Raw genomic sequence first — 25,931 nt, forward strand, 5'->3', positions numbered from 1 at the left:
ATTTTGTAGGTAGTAACCATATCTAATCATAGACTACAAACTTGGCTAGATATTGAGTAGTTTTTATGGGTTTCTAGAGGTCATAATGCTAAACCCAATTTTTTCATGTTTGCTGTATTTAGCACTTTATCATTGGCCCCAAGGTTCCAATTGTAAGAGATCCATTATCCTTTTGACATGCTCCATGGCTCCTTTTGAATCCAAAGGCCAAAAGGAAACTAAGAAAACATGTATATAGTATCTGTATTGAGCGTGACTATAGAAACTTTGATGATAGGTCCGTAGAATGGAAAAAATACAACTTTTTTGTACCTATTTTTTTTTTACCAAAAAAAAAATCGTGAGGTAAAAGCAACCATATGTTTTGGTCACCATCCCATTGAAGTTAACGGGACATTTTATCTCATGTCCTACAAAAATCCCCAGTCTTATTTTTATGCAATTAACTGTAAGAAATTGCTGTTTTGGGAAAAATGCACTGGTCCATCAACTTTGGAGGCTTGTAGTTACCAAGGGATGAGAAAAATTACAATTTTCTCATTTTTTCCATATGTAGTAGTTATTGAACTATAAGCTCATGAAAGGATTTTTCAAAATGAGTGGATCTACTATGGTTTTGGAATTTTTTCCCAAAACCCTGAAAGGACACTTTTATGTCCTGTTAGGTTACCATTCTAGTGTTAAATTATGTAGGAAACAAGGACTTGTAAAAGTTGTTGTATGCCAGCCCAAAGTACCTTATGGGTAGTCCTCAGGTAGTTTCTGTACATAACAATCTGTTAAGTTTTGGTATGCCAACCCAAAGTACCTTACATTCTAACTGTCTTAAAAATTGGGAAACAATAACAGAATCAAAAAAATAACACTTCAATGCTTGGACACTTAAACAGTCTTAAACTACTTGAATCAGAAAAATAACACTTCAATGCTGGGACACAAAGACAGGTCATCCAACCAGTTGGAATATATTACATCTTCATCAATTTGACATTAAGTCATTACATGAGTTACAATGGCAATCAGAATCAAGCCAAAAAATTGGTTTCCACATGGAAAGTAGCATATAAATATACAAGGTTCTGGCACAGGTTTATTTTAGCTACAAAAGGTACATAAAGTATCTGTCATCCTAAAAAAAGCAAGGGACGTCATCATCGCTTGCACTCTATGGGCATGAGTTGTGGCCCACATAAGTACACATCATACAATGTCTTTTCAAACCCTTTTGCAATTGCTGTGAATACATACTTGTCGTCATCAGTAGGTTTTGATTTGTTGAATGTGTCCGCCAAGGCACGGTGATCTGTAGCATGTTGCCACCCTTCTAGCCAGGCCTTTAGATCTTTTGACAAGTATTGGCTGGAGGGGTGCTCAATACCAAGCACTATGATGTAAGTACCACATGGATTATAATGACATTTATAAGAACTTTTGTCAATTAAAAGGACATTGTAGGTATCATACTGTTGCAACTTCGCCAAAAAATTCTGCAATACCTTGAAAATTGCAGGTCTTCCACCACCAAAACAGTAACTGCCCACATCACATAACTGTTGTCCAGCCCATCCACTAATATAGCTGTGAACCTGGGGAAAACATCTTCAAATTCTTGCGCCCACTCTGTTGAGCATTGCACTACTCCATATGTAGACATTTGCCCATGTCACAGCCCATGCAATAAAATCATGTGTATCTTTCGGAACAAACAGGTACCTGCCATCCGCCTCCTCATGCTTGACAAATGATGTAGCCTCAATATCGGGGACAGACAAAGGGTCATACTTATCAGGTGTACATGTAAGACAAAGTACACCATTAAGATCTAATATGAGGGCTAGTCGGGTTGGATCATCATATGGCAAGGAGGAGATAGCTGGGGGAATGTACTTTGGGGGATCTCTGATAATGATGATTTCCACTATGGGTAGCTTGAGGGTCCCCTTTTCCTTTAGACACTCTGTAAAAGACAACATTCAACATTGAAAAATAAACACGAGGCAATATTTGACATAAAAGCGACAAAAACATAGACATTGCGCTTATGAAACATAAAAGCAACAAAAACATAGAGGCCGACAAAAAAGTTTCTTTTGCATTCAAAATCAAGAATCACAGATTCTTGTATTACAATTGAAGAGTCACTATTTCTTGCAAACTCGAGGCTTGAGGGGGTGGGAAACATTAGAAGGACTGCGGAGGGGAGTACTCTTTCTAGGAGTCTTCTTCACGGCTGGAGGTGATATGGGTGCTTCCCTCTCTCCCATATCTCTATCTGCATGCTGAGCATGCTGCTTTGAACGTGTGGACTCCGAAGGTCTATTCTTTTTGGAAGGTCCACCTATGTCATAAAACAACACATCAGCCCCATGTAGACATTGCATAGAAGTTGACAAGTCTAATACCATTACCACTTACCATCATCGTTTTCCTTGCTCTTCTTTGACACCTTCACCATGTCACTCAGAAATATGGAAGAATCTGGATTTTCATCACCAGCTACCATGCGCTGCACTGCATCCACTCCCTCTTGCGCTATTGCCTCCGCATTGTCAACCGTTGCATCTTCCTTTGCATTGCTTTTGCTTGGTTGTGGCTCAACTGCTGTTGTGCTTGCAAGGGGGGGTCTACCTTCACATCTGGAGTGCCCTCACTGGAGTCCGCACTATGGGCTTCAGGAGTAGCTTGTAGCACAACCTTTGGCACGTCATCCTGTATCGGTGCCACACAAGGAATATAGCCAGAACCTACAAGCACATCAGTGAAGTTTAGGCTTGTGCAATCAGAAAATACTTGAAGGCAACCTGAACAGTTCTTGGATTTATATGAGATTGGAAGCAACGTCGACCAACCTGTATGCAAGAGCATTGATATAAGTGAATTTGGAATACTACTCTTGCAAGAGGCGTCTGCACATACTGTCTCTAATAAAAGCCAGACAGCAAAACACAGAGCATGGTATGCATGACCACATGCTAGCGTGTATACACAAACCACATGGGAAGCCATAAATTCAAGACCACATGCGGCACATAGTCCTGGAACAGAGACTATAGCCTGCAAGTGCCTCAAGTGCTGGCCAACTGTCGGAAGTAGTAACATTGTGTCACCAGCCTTCACCTGCTCCAACATGCTCTCACAAAAGTTGATATGTTGCACACACGTACTTGTTGATGCTTCCAAGTCAGTCACTTCTTTCTGCATGACAAATGAAGAACAAAAGGCCCATAGGGATTAGATATGAGAAGCACCATTATAGCCCACAGTACCATGACAAGTACCTTTAACAGAAAAAACTACCATTGAAAAGTACTTTGGACACTCCAAAAAACCACCAAGGCAAATAAAAATACCATGGCAGGTAGAAAAGTGCCATGGACACTACCACCATAACAAAAAATTGCCATTCCATTAAAAACATCAAGGCAAAAGCTATTACCGTAACAGGAAAGACTGTCATGATAAAAAAGCTCCATGACAAAAAACAAAGTACAATGACAGGTTCCTTGGACACTACACACTAATCAACAATGATCGTACAACCACCTTGGTAGAAAAAACTACCTTTACAAGTACCTTGGGCACAACCACCATAGTAAACAAACTTCCTTAAAGAAACAATCAACCATAGCAGAAAAAACCATGAAAAAGTACCTTGGGCACTGCCACCATAACAAAGATGGCTTTCCAAAAAACCTCTAAGGTAATGACATATACATGGATAGTAGAAAAGTACCTTGAGCACTACAACCATAGCAAAAGAAAAGTACCATAGCAGGAAATACTGCCATGAAAAAAACACCACCATGATCAAAAGAAGTACCATGATAGGCATTTTGGCCATTACATGATACCTGGAAAAATACTCATGACCCTTGCACTTGTCATAGTAGAAAAAACTACCATGACAAGTACCACAATAATAGACAAACTTCCATGAAAAAAACAAACACTCATAGCAAAAAAAACCACCATGGAAAAGTACTTGGTCAATGTCACCGTAACAACAAAAAAGCCATGTTAAAAGAAACTACCATGCCAAGTACATTGGCCACTATTACCATGATAGAACCCCACAATAGAAAAAACTATCATGTCAGGTAGGTTGGGCACTTAGCACCATAACAGAAATAACTGGCATGACAAAAACAACCACCTAAATAGAAGAGAGTACCATGTCAAGTACCTAGGGCATTACCACATAAACAGAAATAACTAGCATGGCAAAAAAAACCACCCATGTCAAGTACCTAGGGCATTACCACATAAACAAAAATCCTGCCTTGAGTGGTCGGACACATACCTGGAGACGATCCACCTCATCTTTCATGTTCGAGCTGCTTGCATCGGTCCCAAGAGTTGTGAGTGCACTAGTTAGAGCATCCATCTTGCCTTCAATCACCAAAAAATCAGGGTCAGTATCGACAGCTCCCTTCATGCTGGACCGCAATATCTGGAGCTCCTGGAATTGCCCCTGAAGCACTGTCGCGGCTGAAGATGTCCGTTGTATCTTCCACATATTTTGGTTCCTGTCTTGTAGCTCTACTCTCACATTATCCAATGTTGTGTTCAAAACCTTTAATGCATCCCTTTTTGCATCCAGAATCTGCTCCACCTGTGCTTTTACTTGCTGGCTTATGAAGGAGGCACTAACTAGAGAAGTGTTGCCAGATAAGAGAGCATTTTGCCCACTTTTTTTACTTGCCCCAACATTGTTAAGACGAAGTGGCTGAAGTGATGTCCCCTCATTATTCTCCAGCCAAATCTTTACTTTCTTGTCAATGCCACCTGGAAGCTTCTTGCAATGGTCCAAAACCCGTTCACAAAAAGCAGCCCATGCAACCTTTTGACCTGCAGGATCTTGCCGAGCATCTGGGCATTGCTCGTACACAAACAACGTTGCAAACTTGTGTGTGATCTCTTTGTTGGCTGGCATGCTTTGGTAGACTTTGTGAAATAGTAACCTGCAGTCGTCTACAAACTCATGTAGCATCATATGCAAAAAGATTTTAGAGCCCTTCTCCCTTTTCTTCATGAAGACCGACAACTAATCCTGATTTGTGACATCAGCCTCACGAGGTGCTGGTAGAGCTTGCCCTCCAAGCTTAAGCCATACTCCTCATGCAACTCCTCTCGTGTGTAGCAAAATCGAGTTTGCTTGGGGTATTGAATCCTCCAGGAAGATCTTGCTGCAAACCACATTTGACAAAGTAAAAAAACATAAACAAACATTGAAAAGAACCTTTCTACAATTGAAGAGACACAGTTGAAATGTACCAATGCTTTTGTCACTGATAGTTTCATACTTTATGCCCAATGTTGTGGAGCTCCTAGGCTTGCTACTGGATGAAAGCATGCTGGCTGAACCACCATCAACTGCTGCCATGGTGCACTTTTGTGGTGGAGTCTTCATATCACTATAAAAACAAAAAAACACAATCCATGATTCACAATGTCCTCAAACAAACACATTGCTCAACTACAACAAAAGAGAGAGAGGGAGAGGGGGGGGAGAGAGAGAGAGAGAGTGGGGGTGGGGGGGGGGACAGTACTCCGGTGAAGATTGAGGTCACACAGAGAGGGTAGGCATCCACAGTTCTTCCTCGATCTGTTCACGCAGGGTGCATGAAGATGGAGTAGCGCGTGGGTAACTTCCTGCTGTGTAGATTGGCATGCAATAGAAGTCACAGTCACCCTCTACCCGTAAACGATGTTCAAAAAATGATGGCATTCTTGAAGTGGCGGCATTTTCCATTTCTTGCAATTTTCCACGTCCCCTATAAATTATTTGAAGGGAACAAATAAAAATTGAGAACTACTTTGAAAACCACCTAGAAAAGCCCTTAAAACTGACCACCATTTCATGCTTTCAGCCATGTACTTCTCATTGTGGTTCTCTATGTCAATGAATTGTTGATCACTGGACCAAATGAGACATATATTGCTGAATTTAAGGCTGATTTGATTGCTACTTTCAAGATGAAAGATTTGGGGTTGTTGCATCATTACTTGGGTCTACAGTTTAAGCAGTGTGATGGTGGTATTGCCTTGTGTCAAAAAGGTTACATAGAGACATTGCTATGTAAGTTTGGACTTGAGTATTGCAAACCTATTGCCACTCCCATGGAAACAGGTTTGAAATTGAGTCTTCCTAATGCTGGTGATCCTGTTGATGTCACTCTTTACCAAAATGTTATTGGATGCCTTATTTATGTATGCAACACGAGGCTAGATATTCAGTTTGCAATCTCACAGGTCCGTAGATTTATGCATAGCCCAGGGTCTAAGCATTGGTAGGCTATCAAGAGGATGTTTTGCTACTTGAGTGGCACTTTACATCTTGGCTTGTTTTATCCCAAGGGGGGATCATTGTCGTCAGATTTACATGTTTTTTCGGACTCAAATTGGGCTGGTTGTTTTGACACACGAGTGTCCACAAGTGGTTTTTGTTTCATGCTTGGCAGCTCATGCATATCATGGTTGAGCAAGAAGAAACCTATTGTGGCCACTTCCAGTTGTGAGACTGAGTACAGGGCACTCTTGATAGCTACGGTTGAGTGTGTATGGCTCAGATATCTTATGGCTGATTTGGGTGTTGGACATGACACTACCAACACTATCTACACAGACAGTCAGAGCGCATTGGCACTTGCAAGCAACCCATTCTTTCATGCTCACACAAAGCACATTGAGGTGCATTACCACTATGTCACGGAGAGGCTCCCAGGAGGAGAGATCAGCTTGGCTTATGTGGCAACACGGGACAACCTTGTAGACCTTTTCAGAAAGGCATTGTCTCGTGAGAAGTTCAAAGCTTTTCACAAAGCTTCGGGCTTACTCCCCTTTGTGGACTGATCATGTCCTCAGGGCATGGCACTTCCCTATTGTCTATGTACCAGCTCTCGTTCACCGCATCACTCCCAGGGGAGATTTGTTACCATATACATGTGATAGATGTGTGTGAACACACATAGGACCGTCGGGGCATTTTTTACCTCACTAGGAGGTTTTTTTTCCCGTGCATTGTACATACACCCATCACTCTAGGGCTAACTTATCTTTCCATTGCACACTAAGTAACACACTCTTTCTTGTGTGCCTTAAACTTCCTTTGTCTTCTCCAAGCTGTGTGTTTTTCTACAACCCTAATTCCAACATTCTGTGTCACATTGTTCTTCCCCTTTGGCTTGGTGGATGGATTGGCTTCCATTGGCTTTGAGCCCTTCTTGGTCCCCTATTGGAAATGAATGCTTGAAGAGACCGTAGTGTTGGGGTGTAGGCAAGATGGCCGTGGGAAACGACTATTTTCTTCTCTCACTTTCCTCTCCACTAACCCAACTCTTTGAACAACTTCTTCTTCCCTAATTCTCTTCCTCCTCCTCTTGCATGCTTCCTTCTCTTGCACACTCCGCAACAGCGCTCGTCAATTGGTATCAGAGCCTAGGAGCACGACTCCTGAGCCCTGACCTCTCCCGCCCCCTACCCCCGTGTGTAATGACCCCAAGCAAGTAATGCTTGGTAAGCTCTATAGGATGAGAGACAGAGGAGAATCTGGTTGCATCGAGGTGTACAGAGCTTGGAATTGGGGCATAGCAATAGGAGAAGCAACTCACTGGTTGTAGCAAGCCAAGGGGAGTCGAATGCAAGGCATCGAGCAGAATTGGGAGAGGAGAACCGAGCAGCAGCAGGGGAATTACTGCAAGCAATCGAAAGCAAGGCAGGAGGCCTGTGAGCAGCATAACAGTGGAGAAGCCAAAGGAGCAAGCAAGTAAAGTTTTGACAATCGAGTGTAGCTTTTGGAAAATTGAAGTTGAAAGGAAAGGGGAAATTTGGACAAGCAAATTGACAAGTCTGCAATCGAGCAGAAGATTGAATGCAATTGAAATCGGCCTTGAGCTTGGAATCGAGATGCAAGCTGAGCAGCGCTGAGCATTAAAAGCAGTCTTGGTGAGCTCGTGGTCGATAAGCAAGTCCAAGCGAGATCGGGGAAAAACACTCTGGGTAAGCTCGTGAATGTGTTGAACACACACACACACACACATTCGGGTTGTGGGCAGTGGAACCTGTAGCAAGAAACGAGTAGACGAGCAAACAATTGAATGGGATACAAGCAATTGGGTTGCAAGCTCGTAGCTTGTGATGGTGGTGTATTACACACACACACACACACACACAGTGCAGCAAGGTAGGGAGCTGATCAAGCTGGGAGAGAAATCAAACAGGAGCACCCATCGACAGCGGTCACACACACAATCACGCTCGTACGCTCTCGCTCGTCAAATTTGCAAGCCGACAGACATAAAAAATAACTCGACATAGCGCGCGCACACACACACACCTTCATCACTTTCTGTAGAACTCAACAGACTCAGAATTTGACATTTTTTTTATAAAGATGAACTTTTAACTTGTTTTGTGTGCAAGGGAGGGTTCACCCACCCCCCCTCGGCAGCCTTGACTCTCGCCAAACAAACCTATGACCCCGCTCACCCACACCTCTCCTTGGCTCTCTCGATCAGCATCGGTTTTGTTTTTTGAGCCTCTATTTCTCGGCATCGAGCCTACTTACTCTCAGCTCTTCTGATAGCGAGTCCATTTGCTCTCAGTTTTTGACTTCGACACCACTCCAAGGCAGAGAGAGAGAGAGAGAGAGAGAGAGAGAGAGAGCAGAAACTCTACAGTTTCTTCAACATCGGCTCGGAAATCTACGATTTTTGAGACACACACACACACACACACTGTGTATGCACTTTTTTGGCATTGCTATCGACTCAACCTCGGCGAATTTCCGTGATACCGGCTTCGAGCATAGGCATCTGCGGCTATTTAGCTAGCCACTCCCGCCCAACGGCGGCAGATGACACCGACATCAACGATTTATTGCTCCACCATCAGCACATTGTTTACGCCACCATTTCTAGCACACCGGCTTGACATTCTTACACATTGTGCCAGATTTCTCAATATCCAACCCGACATTGGTTTCATGCAAACGACATTTTCTCGTGATCGACAGCTATACTTTCCATATGCAAGGGTGAGATGCCTCTACCATAGAGGAGTGACACCCGACATCGACACCGAGCACATCGATCGCGATGTACGGTGTGGATTTTGGCTACGACACTCTTTGGCGGCTATTCAACTAGCATATTCCTATCCGACGGTAGAAATCGGCACATAGCGACACCGACATGCAGGTTACAGGTTACAGGGGGTTTTTTTCAGGCTGCTCACACACAGATTCTCTAGATTACCAGACATAGAGCTTTCACAAGTGATTTGGCAATCATTTCAACAACAGATTCTCTGCGGACAGATGCATTGATAGATGCATTGTGTTGTGAGCACACCTAGTGCTACTGAGCTCTTTTGAGAGAAGATATCACCGCAGGCATCACTCTTACTACATGCAATAGTTCTTGGTGCCTGTTTGAGCGCGGTTTACTCATGTACGTTGAGTTGTGGATATTGTTCATTGTACTACGTGTGGAGCCATTTTTGGCTACTTTGGTAGTTTTTCCCGACCCTTTTTGGAACTCGGACCAAAAGAGCCCTTTCGAAGACTATTGCTAGTCCATTTGTGTCTGCATTAGCCTTTTGGAGGGTCGATAGCGTGAGGTTTTCTTTGAGCTGGGGTGTGCTCGACACCTTTGGTGATACACGTAGCTGGAGTTTCCCATTTACGGTACCCTCGCCATAGGATATGTATCTGGATGGATTTTTGTGCTTTTGACATTTCCCAAATCTTTCATGGAAAAGTTAGTGCAGTTAGCATATTTATGTGTATTTTGAGTTGAGTTTTGACTCCTCATACAAAGGAGACTCTGCCCAAATTTATGCGTCTTCTCACTATAGTTTGGCACCTTTCAAACCCTCTTGTCAGTGATGGCTTCTTCTTCAGAAAAGGAGGAGTATTTCATTCGCAAGTTCGATGGTAGCAACTTCACCATGTGGAAAGAGCACATGAAAGATGTTTTGACAAACAAAGGCCTATCAGAACCATTGAAAGAGCATGCAGAGGAGGATGATGACTATACGCAAGCTCAGTGGGAGCTTTTGCATGCAAGATCCATGGTTATGATATGTCTACATCTAGCCGAGTCAGTGTTCTTTACTATCATAAGGAAGACAACAACCAAGGAACTTTGGGATAGCTTATGTTCAGCATGGGAGAGCAAAAGTGAAGCAAACAATTTTTTTCTCATGAAAAAACTTATGAAGCTCAACATGAAAGAAGGTAGCACAGTTTCTGGTCACTTAAATGAGTTCAACTCCTTGTTCAATTAGTTGACATCTCAAGGCTTTGAGGATTTTGACGACAAACTCAAGGCTGTATTCTTGTTATGCTCTCTACCCAGTTCATGGGACATCTTTTGCATAGCCATTAGCAATTCGGCTCCGAAAGGAAAGTTAGTGTTCAATGTTGTCACAGATGTGTTGCTCATTGAAGATATTCGGCGTAGATCTCTCGACGATGCTAGTCATGGAGATGCATATATGGTTGGCAGTTCAATGAAGGCAAGAGGCCGTGATAGAAACAAATACAAAAGCAAAATCCTCTAGTCCTAGCAGACACAGGAACTCAAGTAGAGACTGCAGTGCCAGAAAATGTCGTGTTACTATTGCCACAAGAAGGGCCATTACAAAAAGGATTGATGCAGTTTCCTAATAGATCAGAAAAACATGCAAAATAATATATCTGGCAAAGGAAAAAGTACTGTAAAGCTAGAGGAGCTCAATGTGGTTGAGTCTCCCATACCTACCACTGGAGTAAAGGATGCTCCTCCTCTAGTGATGATCATTATGCCCACAGAGATTCATGTAGAGGTGACAGCAAATCCCTATGTTCTCATTTTCACTTTAGATCTCACTCCAAATGCTTTGGTTGCATAGGATGAAGGTTATGCACATAATTGGATTCTTGATTCTGGTGCAAGTTTTCATGTCACACCGCATAGAGAGTGGTTTTCCTCTTTATGCATCCATGCATGGCATAGTCAAGCTTGGTGATTCCTATGAGCTTGACAAACTTCAGATGCATAATGGCACTGCTTTTGTGCTGCAGAATATCAGACATGTGTCCAAGCTTACCAAGAGCTTTCTTTCTATAGGGCAATTGGATGATCTTAGCTACACTACAGTTTTTGGTGATCATTCTTGGATGATCCGCAAGAACAACCTCGTCATGATGAAAGGTCTTAAAAACGAATCCATGTACTCTATGTTTGTTTTGAGTGTTGACAAACATTCTATCTATGTTGTTGAGCTGCCGTCTACTGAGTTGTGACATAGCCGGCTAGGGTATATTAGCCAAAAGGAAATGAAAACACTTCATCGTTTTGGCTACTTACCTATGTTACACGGACTTTCCATTGTGTGACCATTGTCTATACGACAAACAAACTAAGTTGACATATTTGCCATTGAACAAGGAACTAGGCGAACCCCTAGACTTAGTGCATAGTGATTAGTGTGGTCCAATGCCACATAAAACTCTTGTTAGGAAATATGACGTAGCTAAGCAGATAATTGAGTAGATTACTTAATGGAGAGAGATAATTTTCACACACAAGAGATTATAGAGTAGAGAGAGTACACACGATATACGTGGTTCACCCAATGTGGGCTACATCCACGGGAAAGCGACCACTCTTGCTAGGCGAACCCCTAGACTTAGTGCATAGTGATTTGTGTGGTCCAATGCCAAATAAAAATCTTGTTAGGAAATATGACATAGCTAAGTAGATAATTGAGTAGATTATTTAATGGAGAGAGATAATTTTCACACACAAGAGATTATAGAGTAGAGAGAGTACACACGATATACGTGGTTCACCCAATGTGGGCTACATCCACGGGAAAACAACCGCTTAATGGCTTAGTACTTCAAACAAGAAGTAGGTTACAAAGGGATTATACCCTTAATAGAGCTCCTACCTTGCTTCACTCTCACCACCTCACACCCACCTTGTTGTATCAGCTTCACACTGTGAAATGTGTGTAGAAATGGCCTCCTTTTATAGGCCAAAAGGGTTGCCCTCTCTCATGAGAGGAAGCCATGTGTAGCCACCCTTGTGTAGATAAGTCTCAATCGGACCCTCCAATCCGCCCATGTGTGGTCGCCCTTGAGAAGACAAGTCCTCCTTTGAAATCAGCCAACCGGCCAAACGACCGGCCATTTTTCGACCACTTTCCGACCGTCGTCTTGCCATAATATTCCGGCGAAATATTATGGCTGGCCGTGGAAATTTTGATTTACGGCGAGTGATTTTTCTTCACGCACAATGGCTTCTCCTCATAATGGGGGCCTTATAAATATGCATTTCTAATACAGAAAATTACAAGGGGTAAATCAGGCTCCATACTTAACAACTCTAGTAGGGGCAAACTACTTTCTCACGTTCATAAATGGTTCTACCAAAAAGGTGTGCATGTATCTCCTCAAGCGTAAGGAAGCGGTCTTTTCTATGTTCCAAAAATTCCTCGCCATGGTTGAGAACCAATCAGGAAAAAAGGTCAAAGCTTTTCGCACGGACAATGGTGGAGAATACGTCTCCACAGAGTTCAAGGATTTTTACTATTGAAGGGGCATTCATCGGCAGTTTACTGCTCCATACACACGTGCACAAAATGGCATAACTGAAAGAATGAGTCGCACGATTCAAGAGAGAGTTATCTCCATGATGTCTATGGCGAAGCTTACTCCGGAGTTTTCGGGGGAAGCTCTTCTAACCGCAGTGCACATCATGAACTGGTGACCTAGTTCTCCTTTGAATTTCAAAATTCTAAACAAATTATGGACTGGGAAAACGCCAATCTATGAGCATTTATCTGTATTTGGATGTGAGGCATATGCACAAGTGCCCAAAGAACTTCGTCGTCGCAAGTTAGATCCTAGGTCACAAAAATGCATTTTTATAGGCTATGGTGCAAATGGAGAGATGGGCTATTATCTCTGGCACCCCGAATCCATCAGTCATTCGTAGCTCACATGTGATTTTCAATGAATCAAAAATGCACAAGTGATTTCGGACGCGTTCGTTTTGAGGATGTAGCCTCTGAACTAACTCAATTCAGTAGTGTTGCACCTAATCCTAAAGTGCAAGATACGATTATTGCTCCGGAGAGAGCAGAGTCCAACAGTTAGACACCTAGACGCTCTGGAAGAGTGTCACGTACGCCTGAGCGGTTTGAGACGGGTATACACCACATTTTGGTCACTGACAGTGGAGAGCCAACTTACTACAAAGAAGCTATACAAATGGACGATAACATTAAGTGGGAGCAGGCTATGCAATCAGAATACAATTTGATTGTGGCTAATGAGACATGGGATTTGGTTGAATTACCAAAAGGCAAAAATGTTTTACCTTGCAAGTGGGTATACAAGAAGAAGTATACAGCGGAAGATCGCGAGCTGAGGTACAAGGTTCGTCTAGTTGCCAAAGGTTTCAAGCAGCAAAAAGGAGTGGATTTCGATGAGATTTTCTCTCCAGTAGTCAAGATGACTACACTTCGCACTGTGCTTGGCTTGGTTGCTATCCAGGACATGGAACTTGTCCAAATGGACGTGAGCACAACATTTCTTCACGGGGATCTAGATGAAGATGTCGATATGAAACAACTAGAGGGCTTTGTATGTGAAACCCAAAATCCAACTAGAGTAGAATTGGTTTGTAGACTTAAAAAGGCACTCTATGGCCTCAAGCAAGGTTCAAGGCAGTGGTATCAAAAATTTGACAAATTCATGCACTCTTAGGGTTACATAAGAAGTCAAGAGGATCGCTGCTTATACACAAAAATATTGAATGATGGTTCTTTAATCATCTTGATCTTGTATATAGATGATATGCTTATCACAGGCAAATCAATTGATGAGGTCAATCAATTAAAAAAGATGCTAAGCACTCACTTTTCCATGAAAGATTTGGGAAATGTCAATCACTTTCTTGGTATGCAAATCAAGAGAGACAGGCAATGTGGAATTCTTGAATCATCTCAAGAAAAGTACATCCACAAAGTCTTGCAACGTTTTAGTATGCAGGGGGAAAGTCACTGAGTACCCCAATCCAACCATACTCCAAACTTAGCAAGGACGATTCTCCCAAGATAGTGGCTGAGAAAGAGGAAATGGCAAAAGTTCCATATTCTTCAGCAGTTCATTGCTTGTGCAGGTGCAAAAACGAAAGAGAGAGAGAGAGAGAGAGAGAGAGAGAGAGAGAGAGAGAGAGAGAGTCGATAGTCAATAAGAGAAAATACGCTATGATGATTGATTGTATATCTTTGTAAAACAAAACTTACAGTATACACCAATACTTGCCATGCAAACTAAAAAGTAACGGAAGCTTCATTTGCATGCTCTAGGCGGTGTTCCCACGGGCTTGGAAACCCAACAATCCCCCCCTCAAGACCGAACTAGACAGACCACTCTCATGATACCTCGAGTTTTTGGTATACTCAGCAACCGTGAGTTTTAGGTTCTCTCACAACCAAGGATTTCTGGTGTATCCATAACCTGGTGCTATAATAGTAAAACCCCCCTTTGAACAGATAGGGTGTAGGTTAAAAAATTAGCTACCAATAAATGGAGTTTTTGGCTTACTACCAAACCTTGGGTTTAAGGTGTACCCAGTAACCTCATGAGAAGCGGGACAAAAATGGACTTGAACAAAAATTGATAATTTGGGAGGTCTTACCACTCATATGTGGTAGTGTCTATAGCCTGTACAATTTATTTTGACTTTTAAAAAAAACATGAAAAGAGTTGAACTAAAAAGCTTCATTGTCAACAGAATATATTGGAGATTCGATGTCTCCCTCAATCATAAGAATTTGATTTTTACCCTTTTGAAAGCATCTATTTGACGAATGATTTGTTTTACCACAGTGAACACAATGATTCTTCTTGAGATAGTCTTTTGTCTAATGATTATTGCACCCACAAATGGCACAAGATCTGTTACCAATAGATGGTCGAGATGAAGCTGAGGTGGAAGCACAATTAGTGACTCCATAGGTACTGGAAGTATCAAAAAAACTGATGGGGGATACTGCATTGGAGAATGTATATGCACTAGGAATAATAGTAGAATTGGTATGGGGTACCCTTCGTTCGTCTTCCTGCAATGAATTGATAATACCATCCAAGGAGGGCAACGGATCTTTCTCCTTTAAAACAGTAACAATCTGATGGAATTTATCAGGCAAACTTTTTAACAAAACGGCTATGAGATCTTCTTCTGGTATTGGGGCTTCGACATAAACAAGTTGAGTTTTAATACTCTTCAACCGATTAAATAAAGATGTAATATTTTCATCAGCACGCATAGCAAGAGAGTACAAATCCATCTTTAGACTCATCATTGAATACTTAGCTTTAGCACCAAAACCTTCTCTAGCTGTATCCAGGCAGCGTTGGCAGATTGCATGTTAATGAATAAAATCATCTTTGAGAGATGTCAGAATAATACCTAATGCTTGCTCGTCCTTGTGTTTTTTCTTGGCAGATAACGCTCGATTAACTGCAGCGGATGTGCCTGCTTCGTCGATTGATAGCGGCTTGACGACGCTCCACAGATTCTTGCGCATCAAATATCCCTTCACTTTAATTTGCCAGATGTGGAATCCGGATCCATTAAATTTACCGACCTTTGATGCCATGATCAATTGGATTCTCCACACCACCGTTGGTATAAAAAAATGCGAGTCGTTTTTAAGATGTCTATTGAATTAAGGTCGTTCAAATTGTGCTCCGAGCCAAGACTTGTCAGTTCCAAGATTAATTACCAATTTGCTATCCGATCACCGAGTGTGTGAATAAGGGTGTGAATGGGCTCTTAAAGGGATGAAAAAAGTGGACAACTAAATAACTAGTGTGAAAACAAAAGAAAAATAAAATTTTGTACCTCTTTGTAATGTAGAAATAGCGCAGACGACAGATGCTCTTGCAGCAGGTTTGAGGAGTTTGAGTTAGGAGACGCTCCAGTGTTGGAAGATGCTCAAAAAGCCAAGGCGATGATCTTGACATTGAGTTCTCTCACTTTGATGCAGGTCGACATGCTCGTTTTTGCCTCTGCAAACCCGCACCGTGTCGACTCAAGCCGAAGCTGCCAAGAGGCTGTGATACCAAGTGTCAGAGCCGGTTATGGTCAGTGATGATGTGGGCAGGCCATGGCTTGTGTAGGTGAAGAAACGAGAGAGAGAGAGAGAGAGAGAGAGAGAGAGAGAGAGAGAGAGAGAGAGAGAGAGAGAGAGAGTAAGAGAAAACACCCTATGATGATTGATTGTATATCTTTGTAAAACAAAACTTACAATATATAGCAATACTTGCCATGCAAACTAAAAAGTAACTGAAGCTTCATTTGCATGCTCTAGGCGATGTTCCCATGGGCTTGGAAACCCAACAATTGGCAGTTTGATGTACGCTATGGTAACCACAAGACCAGTCTTTGCACATGCAGTGGGAGTGGTTACTAGGTACATGGAAAACCCTGGCAAGAAGCATTGGGAATATAATGGAAATGACCTATGAAATTTGAGAATAGCGGAATTAAGAGAATTCGAGTGAGCATTTTTTTGAGATTACTTTGAGAACATAGAGGATGAACTAATTGATGGTAGCAACATAAACATAGTACTTAATTAACTTGGCATGAACAATAACTTTGCAAGAGAGAGAGAATTAGAGAACATGACAATAGTTGAGGATCGGATTTACTTGGAGCCGGTCCCCCCTCCAAAAGGCATTTGTATTATAGATTCTCCCATCAAGAGAGACTTGATATAATACAATCTTTGTGTTCCTTGTGACCTAGGTGATGCAATGAAGATATAAAGCTTCATACATCACAAGCATACCATAAACTTTGCAAAAAGCATTAACTATCCCAAGCCTCAGTCCCAAGACCTCAAACACCTTCGAAGGTGGAGAGAGCTAGCGGGGAATGAGGGTAGGGAAGAGGAAGATGAATCATCTATAGGAGAAAGAAATAGTTCCTCACTTATCATCACTCTTCTTGCTTAGTATATCATAATATCATAGTAATGAAGATGAACAAGATGGCAAGCTTAAGCATTGAAGCATGGCTTTTGGTTGGATTTGCATTCCATAGCCAAGAAAGTTAGTGTAAGCTCTCCACTTCTCAACAAGCTTGGAGAAGGAGGTGGAGCTCTTACACTTTGCACCCCCTCTCATGCTCGGTCCACACCTCTCTCTCTCTCTCTCTCTCTCTCTCTCTCTCTCTCTCTCTCTCTCTCTCTCTCTCTCTCTCTCTCTCATATTATTTAATTATTTCATTTGGAAATGTGTCCTCTTTTTCCTCTTTGAGGGAAAGAACTTAATTACTTATGTTTATGGATCTAAATTCTCATTGGACCCTTTTAAAACTCATCCAATAGGATTCGAGCACATCATGAGGGCCACATGTGGAGGCTCATTTGAACGTGTCTTTTATGTTTCTTAAGTCATTTGGCTTGAATTGAATATTTCAAGTACTTGATCAATCAAGCATGGAAATCAACGCAATCAAGCATGGAAACCGTTGATGTCTCTTGAGAGTTTGTCTTTGAATTGAACACCTTAGTCATTTTAAGCATAAAAAATCACCTCAAGCTTTGGACAAGGTTCCCACAAACACTTTAAGCACTTTAGTTCATAAGCCGGCAAGCACCTCATGCTTGGGTAGGGCTCCCACCTCAAGGTCAGCCTTAGCTTGCCTAAGGTCAAAGGACTTTTTAACACTTAACTTTTAGAGGTCTTTAATGAAGCTAACCCTAAGGTCTTTAAGCTCCATTAGGTAGCATTCCTCTTTAACATACCATCTCTCATTTGGACCCCTTTAACCTTGGCCCCGTGTTAAGACAGATCCATAAGCACGTCTATATTCTAGCCCTCGTTCTCGTTTATTCTCCCACATTAAATGATCAGTTTGATATAAGAAAATCATTTGGGTTGGTTAGATATTAGATTTATGACATTACCTCTCTTGAAATCATAGTCGTCCTCGATAGAAGAGATAAAGTCTTAGTCATTAGTCTACATTTCTTAGCGGGTAGAGGATCCCTTTTCACCCTGCGAAAACATTCCAGAATGGATGACTAGTCTATTTGGTGGTTGGAAGACGTAGCTGCCGCAAGCATGTCTGGTCTTTAGTCCATATCGTAGACTGACAAATTCTACTTGGTATTTGAGTGACGTCATCATCACAAACATGATTCTAAGCATGCATACTATTTAAATTGTGCACAAAAAAGGATTAGTCTTATAAGACAAAAACATTGTTCATTTGGAAAGCATTTACGTTTGCTTACTCTAGTGCAGCATTGACAAGGTTCATACATTCACTAGTAGTACTAGGAAGACGTCACCTGCGTGCACTAAAACTGCCATTTTACCCCCTATATATGGGACCCTCATTTGTAAAATCTACCTTTTTGTCCTTATAAACACCCCCTATTGTACACTCACGTGACATCATACGATAATCCTTAGTGAAGACCCCGGGGAATGGAGTCCCCAATAAATAGTGCTTCCATGTGTCTAGGACATGTAGAACAGCTAAAAGCTCTTTCTCATAAATGTCCAAGACCCGTTCATCTATATTAAGCCTCCGGATCTCATATGCAATGGCATGTCCTTCTTGAAGCAAGACTGCTCCAAGGGAATCACCACAAGCATCAGATTGAACCTCAAATGGCTTTGAAAGATCCGGAAGCATGAGGATTGGTTGAGAGGTAAGCTTCTCTTTGAGCTTGTCAAAAGCATTTTACTCTCCATTCATCTATATTGAGCCTTCGGCTCTCATATGCAATGGCATGTCCTTCTTGAAGCAAGACTGCTCCAAGGGAATCACCACAAGCATCACATTGAACTTCAAATGGCTTTGAAAGATCCGAAAGCATGAGGATTGGTTGAGAGGTAAGCTTCTCTTTGAGCTTGTCAAAAGCATTTTGCTCCTTAGCAGTCCATGAATACTTAATGTTCTTCTTTGTTAAGTCATGTAATGGTCCTGCTATTTGAGAAAAATTTGCTATGAAGCATCTATAGTATGCACACATACCAATAAAGCTTCTTAGTTCATGTAGATTCCTTGGATTAGGCCATGCTTTTATTACCTTTAACTTCGATGGATCCATACGGATACCATCTTGAGAAATAATATGACGTAAGTATTGAATCTCTTGAAGGAAAAATTCGCTTTTCTTTTGGTTGAGAAAAAGCTTGTTCTCCCTCAATGCTTGAAAAATCACTTGGAGATGTTGCTTATGTTCCTCCAAGGACTTGGAGTAGATGATGATATCATCAAAGAACACTCCACTAAACTTGCAGTATGGTCTAAATATTTTCTCCATCAAACGATTGAATGTGACAGATGCATTAGTCAAGCCAACAGGCATGACTAGATATTCATAAAGACCAAACGTTGTATGAAACGCGGTCTTTAGGATATCTTCATCCACTATCCTTATTTGATGATAGCCACTTTTAAGGTCAATCCTAATGAAGTACGTAGAGCCTTGTATCTTATCAAACAGATCTTCTACCTAAGACACAGGAAATCTTTTTTTGATAGTGATATGGTTTAGTGCTCAATAATCCACACACATATTGTGTGTACCATCTTTCTCTTGCACTAAAAGGACTGGAGAACAAAAGGGAGAGGAACTAGGCCTCACCGTCCCTTTGTCTACCAACTCTTGTACTTGCCTCATGATCTCCTCTTGTTGAGCTTGGGAAACTCGATAAGGAGGCTTTTTAAGCTTGTATAGACTAACTATATTGATCCCAATATTGGCCACCATGACCTTCAAGTGGGAGATAGTTGGGTGTAGGCCAGGTGGCCGTGGTAAACCCACCCTTACTCACATTTTCTTCCTAATGAATATAAGGAGATAAAGTGAGAGTTGACTTCCACTCTCTCACTTTCCTCTCCACTAACCCAACTCTCTGTGTAGCTTCTTCTTCCCCAATTCTCTTCCCCCTTCTCTTGCACACTCCGCAACGGCACTCATCACATAGTATGATGAGAGCTTGCTTTGCTAACTTGGGCATTTGAGAGAGTGTGTGAAAGGAGCAAGAGCTTCAAAAATCCAATGAGCCCTCTCTTTTATAGCTATGCAAGTGTGCACCTAGACTTGAATTAGAATGCTTCACACTTGACCAATGAGGTGAGAACACCTCCTAATGCAACTCGAGCATGTTCCAACACTTGTCCCTGTATTACCCCCCCCTCTCCCCCCTGTGTGACTCATATTGGCAAGTAGACACACCACACACAACACTTGTTTAAGTTCACACAAAGAAATATGTGCTACCTTGGACATGAAGCCTAGACAAGCTCAGTAGACAAAGACTAAAGTCAACTTTATAAATGAGAAAAGGCTGATCCTCCCTTAATCTTTAGCTTTTCCCTTTTATTTAATAAAACCATAAACCTACCCTTTTATTAACTAGCTCGAGTGCAAGACCTTTGCACAAACCTTGGAGGCTTACGAAGCTGATACGGGGCCACAACCTACTTGCTAATTTAGGACGTGCTAAATTAGGATAATCTTTGGTAAAATATAACTCACCCTTTGGGCTTTAAAACTTTCACCTCCTGTGCAAAACCTTAGCATAGTACTTTGGAGGTGTCGCCAAGAAATTTTGTGGCAAGTTGAAATTTCACCCAAGGCTTTCCAAACTTCATTTTAGAGTCTAAAGAGTTATTCTAATGACTTGAGCTTAACACACTCACTTTCTACTTTTAGACTCTTATGATTGCTCTCAATTATCTCATTTGTCATGTACCTTTGATCAAGGTTGTCCGAGATATTTATCCCTCCTTGACATGTGTCTTTCACGAAGATAACTAATTAGCAATTAACCTTGCTATTTTATAGATTTTCTTCCTTTTGATCTCAAGCCTTGACCGGGTTGGTCCATTACACTTAATCAATTTCACTTGCTCTCTTTTCATTTTTGTTGGAATTAGGGTTGCAGAGAAACGCACACAGCTTGGAGAAGACGAAGGAAGCTCAAGGCACACAATAGAGAGTGTGTTACTTAGTGTGCAATGGAAAGATAGATAGCCCTAGAGTGATGGGCGTATATCCAATGCTTGGGAAAAAAAAACTCCTAAAGAGGGAAAAAATGCCTCGGCGGTCCTAGTGTGTTCACACACATCACTACCACATGTATATGGTAACAAATCCCCCCTGGAGTGATGCGATGAGCGAGAGCTGGTACATGAGTAAAGGGAAGTGACATGCCCTGAGAGCATGATCAGCCCACAAAGGGAAGTAAGCCCAAAGCTTTGCGGAAAGCTTCAAGCTTCTCATGAGACAATGCCTTTGTGAAAAGATCTGCAAGGTTGTCCTGTGTTGGCACATAAGCCAAGCTGATCTCTCCTACTGAGAGCCTCTCCCTGACATAGTGGTAATGCACCTCAATGTGCTTTGTGCGAGCATGAAAAACTGGGTTCCTCGCAACTGCCAATGCGCTCTTACTATCAGTGTAGATAGTGTTGGCAGTGTCCTGTCCAACACCCAAATCAGCCATAAGGCGTCTGAGCCATACACACCCAACCGTAGTTGTGAAGACTGCCCTGTACTCAGCCTCACAACTCGAAGTCTCCACAGTAGGTTTCTTCTTGCTCAACCTTGATATGCATGAACTGCCAAGCATGAAACAAAAACCACTTGTGGAGACTCGCGTGTCAAAACAACCAGCCCAATTTGAGTCCAAAAAACCATGTAAGTCTGGCGGCAATGATCCCCCCTTGAGATAAAACAAGTCAAGATGTAAAGTGCCACTAAGGTAGCAAAAAATCCTCTTGACAACTTGCCAATGCTTAGACCCTGGGCTATGCATAAATCTGTTGACCTGTGAGACTGCAAAATGGATATCTGGCCTTGTGTTGCATACATAAATAAGACAGCCAACAACAGTTTGGTAAAGAGTGACATCAGCAGGATCGCCAGCATCATGTAGACTCAACTTCAAACCTGTTTCCATGGGAGTGGCAGTAGGTTTACAATCCTCAAGTCCAAACTTACATAGCAATGTCTCTATGTAACTTTTCTGACACAAGGCAATACCACCATCACACTGCTTAAACTGTATGCCCAAAAAATGATGCAACAACCCCAAATCTTTGTCTCTCATTTGGTCTAGTGCTCAGCAAATCATCTACATTAAGAACCACCATGAGAAATACATCACCCTCGCGCTTTACATACAATGTGATTTCTGTTGGATTGTTACGAAAGACTTGTTTGACCAAATGAGTGTCAGCTTTCTCATACCAAGCACAAGGAGATTGCTTCAACCCATACAAAGCCTTGTTACATTTGCACACTTTGTCCTCTTCTCCTTTCTTGAAAAAACCGCGAGGCTGCGTTACATAAACTTCCTCAAATATGTCACCATTCAAAAAAGCAGTAACAATGTCTGATTGATGTACATCCCAACCAAAATGAGCTTCCAATGCACATAGAAAATGCACAATAGTCATACAACAAGTGGGAGCAAAGGTCTCTTCATAATCTATGCCTTTTTGCTGTGCATAACCTTTTGCAACAAGTCGAGCCTTATGGCGATCGATCTCACCATCCGGCTTGTGTTTCAACTTGTAAACCCACTTCGTATCAATGGCCTTTTTGCCAGGAGGCAAATCACATAAAGTCCATGTGTCATTTTCTATAAGTGCATCATATTCTGATTGCATGACAGTCATCCAATTTTTTGAATTTTGTGCTTCATCAAAAGACAAAGGTTCCTCAAAATCATGTAAGCTAGACACAGCCAAAGCATAACAATCTGATGCATAAGATGCATGGCGAGAACCTGAACGAGTACGACTAGACAAACGTGCATCCGATTTACTGTCACGCAAAGTGTGCACCAGCCATTTTGGCATACCTCTAGCCTGCTCATTTTCAGCCCTTTCCTTATCAACTACATCATATACATCTGCATCAGTAATAGGCTGATCTGTAACATTTTGAGAGACCCCCATAGGCTGTACATTTGCCTCATTGGAACTTACATGCGTATTTTTCCACCACTGAAAAGAGGTAACAAAGTGTCATAAATGTCCTGTGAGCTTACATTACTGTCTCTAGTACATGACAGCAAGGGTTGAACAGAATCTTCCACAAACACTACATCCCATGAAACCAGAATACGTTTTGTTTGTGGATGATACAGCCTGTAACCTTTGCTTTAAGCACTATAACCAACAAAAATATATTTGATAGCCTTATCATCCAATTTTATGCGCTATGTTTGTGGCACCAAAGCATATGCCAAACAGCCAAAAACACGCATGTGCTCAATAGAATGCTTTCTAACATGCCATGCTTTATATGGAGTAATAGACTGCAAAGCTTTCGTAGGACATCTGTTTAGTATATAAGTGGCACACATGATGACCTCAAGCCAAAAAGAATGCGGCAAAGCTTGACTTTTGACCATACATCGTGCCATTTCCGTAAGTGATCTGTTTTTTCTCTCATCAACACCATTTTGTTGAGGTGTATAAGGCACTGCACATTGGTGTTTCCCACAACTAGCCAGAAATGCATTGAATTCATGAGACATATACTCCCCCCCTCGATCGGAACGGAGGGTGCCCATAGTACATTTCGAGACATTTTCAGCCATAGCCAGAAATTGTTTGAAGCACTTAAAAACTTCGAACTTCGCTTTAAGCGAAAATACCCATGCATGCCTGGAGTAATCATCAATGAAAGTCACGAAGTAAAGGTAATTGCCCAAGGACGGAGTTTGCATGGGCCCACAAACATCACTATGCACAAGCTGCAACCTGTAATGTGGCCCGAACTTAACCATCCTTTGGAAACTTAGAACGCTGCATCTTACCCAAAATACAGCCTTCACAAACATGTTTGACAGGTGCTTCCAAAGGCGGCAAAGAAGCAACCATATCAGATTTTTGCAAACGTAGCAAACTGGCAAAATTCAGATGACCAAAACGTGCATGCCAAAGTTTTGCATCTGAAATAGCCCTTGAATTTGTAACAGCATTTGCAAAATTTTGTCCACACTTGTCATGCAAAGTGACCTTATACAGCCCACGACACAAAAGGCCAGATGCAACAATTTCATCACCAAAACTAAGATCATGAACTGTACATCTGTCATCCACAAATTTGACTACAAGTCCAAGTCTAGAAAGTGCGGATACAAATAAGAGATTCTTCTTGATCCAAGGTACATAAAGTACATCAACAAGTGTGAAGGAACTGCCATTTGCAACAATAAGCACAATCTTTCCAACTCCCTGAACCGGATAAGAGGCATTGTTGGCACAAGTGACTGAATTCCCATGAGAGACACACTCGAGAGAGGTGAACAATTCACGATGTGAGGAAATGTGCTTTGTAGCACCACTTTCGAAATACCACACGTGAATTTGCAGCAACTGACAAGCATGCATCATGGACAGAAGGATTGTAAGTGCACTCTGCACCAAAAGCCCATTCTGCATCAACATCAACAACATCAGCAACACAGCATTTGCAATGGAACCAACCTCTTTCTTCTTAGCCTCTTTGGCCTTCAACTTAGGACATTGCTTGATCAAGAGATCATTAGCTTTACAATAATGGCAACGCATCTTCTTTTTGCCCTTATCACCAGAATTTCTAGATGAATTGTTGCCAGCAGAAGCATTAGGAACATAAGTTTTGCCACTCGCAACAGAACCATAAGAAGTGGTTGCATTGCTGTTACCATCCTTTCTTTGAGAAGTAATAAAAGCATGTTCAACTGCACGAACGCTGTCTAGTCCTGTTTTTTCTGGAAAGTGGCTCTTGCAACAGCAATGTGCATAATGCATCAAACTTGACAACTTCTGGATTTCCTTGGGTCATAAATCTCCAAGTACTAGCAAAAGTCTGATAAGAATCTAGTAAGGCATCAAGAACAGTCTGCACAAGGGAACTGTCTGAAATGACTTCACCTACAGAAATAAGTTGCTCATTGATATCCTTGACACCAGCAAGAAAAGTGTCCATATCATCTTCCTCATGCATAATCTTCGATTCCAGCTCTTTACGCAGCAAAGCAATTTTAGTCTCATTGCGGATTGCATAAAGACCTGCTAGAATATCCCAAGCCTATTTTGCAGATTTTATTGAATGAATGTGAGAAACAATGGTGCGCTTCAGAGACAGGCAATCAATGCATGAGCTTGCGCATCCTTTACATCCCAACGAGCTTGTTCTGCCTCAGGTTAAACAACTCTAATAGGAGCGATCCTTGTAGCAAGACCTGCAACATCCTTAACATCGCCTACATCCTCAGAACTAGGACGTACATCAATGCCCTGCACAATATTCCAAACGCCCTTTGACACAAGAACATGTTGCATCATGTAAGCCCACATAGGGTAATTGTCCCCATCCAACCTGTCCTCGGCAGCAAACGTCTTGTTGCGTGCTGTGTTGTTGCGTGCCATGGTAAATGATGCACCCAATGATAAAACTGCCCAAAAATAGGAGAAATGGAGTGAGAACAACACGTGCTATATAGCACAAATCGTGGAATCTGTAAGGCACCTGTTATGCAGAAAACGGCACTGACAAAAATTCTGCACAAAATGACAAAATTGCCTGTGCAAACCTGCCAGTAGTAGAAACAGAGGCCGAAATGAGCCCGAATCAAAAATCTGAGCAGACCTTAATAAGCTCTATGAGCATTCCCGAAATTTTTGTCGACCTGCGAATGCTTGCCAAAGCTCACTGAAATCGGAGAAAGTGAGCAGGCATGTGCTGGAGCAGCTGGCGACTAAGCCAGGGAGGACGTAACCTGCTCGGATACCAATTGTTGGAATTAGGGTTGCAGAGAAACGCACACAGCTTGGAGAAGACAAAAGAAGCTCAAGGTACACAATAGAGAGTGTGTTACTTAGTGTGCAATGGAAAGA

General features: G+C 41.9%; 1 protein-coding gene across 1 annotated transcript in view; it reads right to left on the minus strand.

Moving 5' to 3' along the window:
- Positions 1 to 952: 952 nt before the first annotated feature.
- LOC147458259 (uncharacterized) overlaps positions 953 to 25,931 on the minus strand; it is a 32,779-nt gene continuing 7,800 nt past the window's right edge. The window contains exons 6-13 of the mRNA XM_086512937.1: positions 15,471 to 16,117; positions 5,275 to 5,414; positions 4,301 to 5,186; positions 2,850 to 3,195; positions 2,629 to 2,744; positions 2,416 to 2,506; positions 2,207 to 2,338; positions 953 to 1,957 (exon numbers count right to left, since the gene is read on the minus strand). Of these exons, the coding sequence (XP_086369063.1) occupies positions 1,602 to 1,957; positions 2,207 to 2,338; positions 2,416 to 2,506; positions 2,629 to 2,744; positions 2,850 to 3,195; positions 4,301 to 5,032 (1,773 nt within the window). The 5' untranslated portion in view covers positions 5,033 to 5,186; positions 5,275 to 5,414; positions 15,471 to 16,117 and the 3' untranslated portion in view covers positions 953 to 1,601. The remainder of the gene's footprint in view (positions 1,958 to 2,206; positions 2,339 to 2,415; positions 2,507 to 2,628; positions 2,745 to 2,849; positions 3,196 to 4,300; positions 5,187 to 5,274; positions 5,415 to 15,470; positions 16,118 to 25,931) is intronic.

Source organism: Adiantum capillus-veneris, chromosome 5 (genome assembly GCF_014529385.1).
Source record: "Adiantum capillus-veneris isolate H3 chromosome 5, ASM1452938v2, whole genome shotgun sequence".
NCBI classification, from domain to species: domain Eukaryota; kingdom Viridiplantae; phylum Streptophyta; class Polypodiopsida; order Polypodiales; family Pteridaceae; genus Adiantum; species Adiantum capillus-veneris.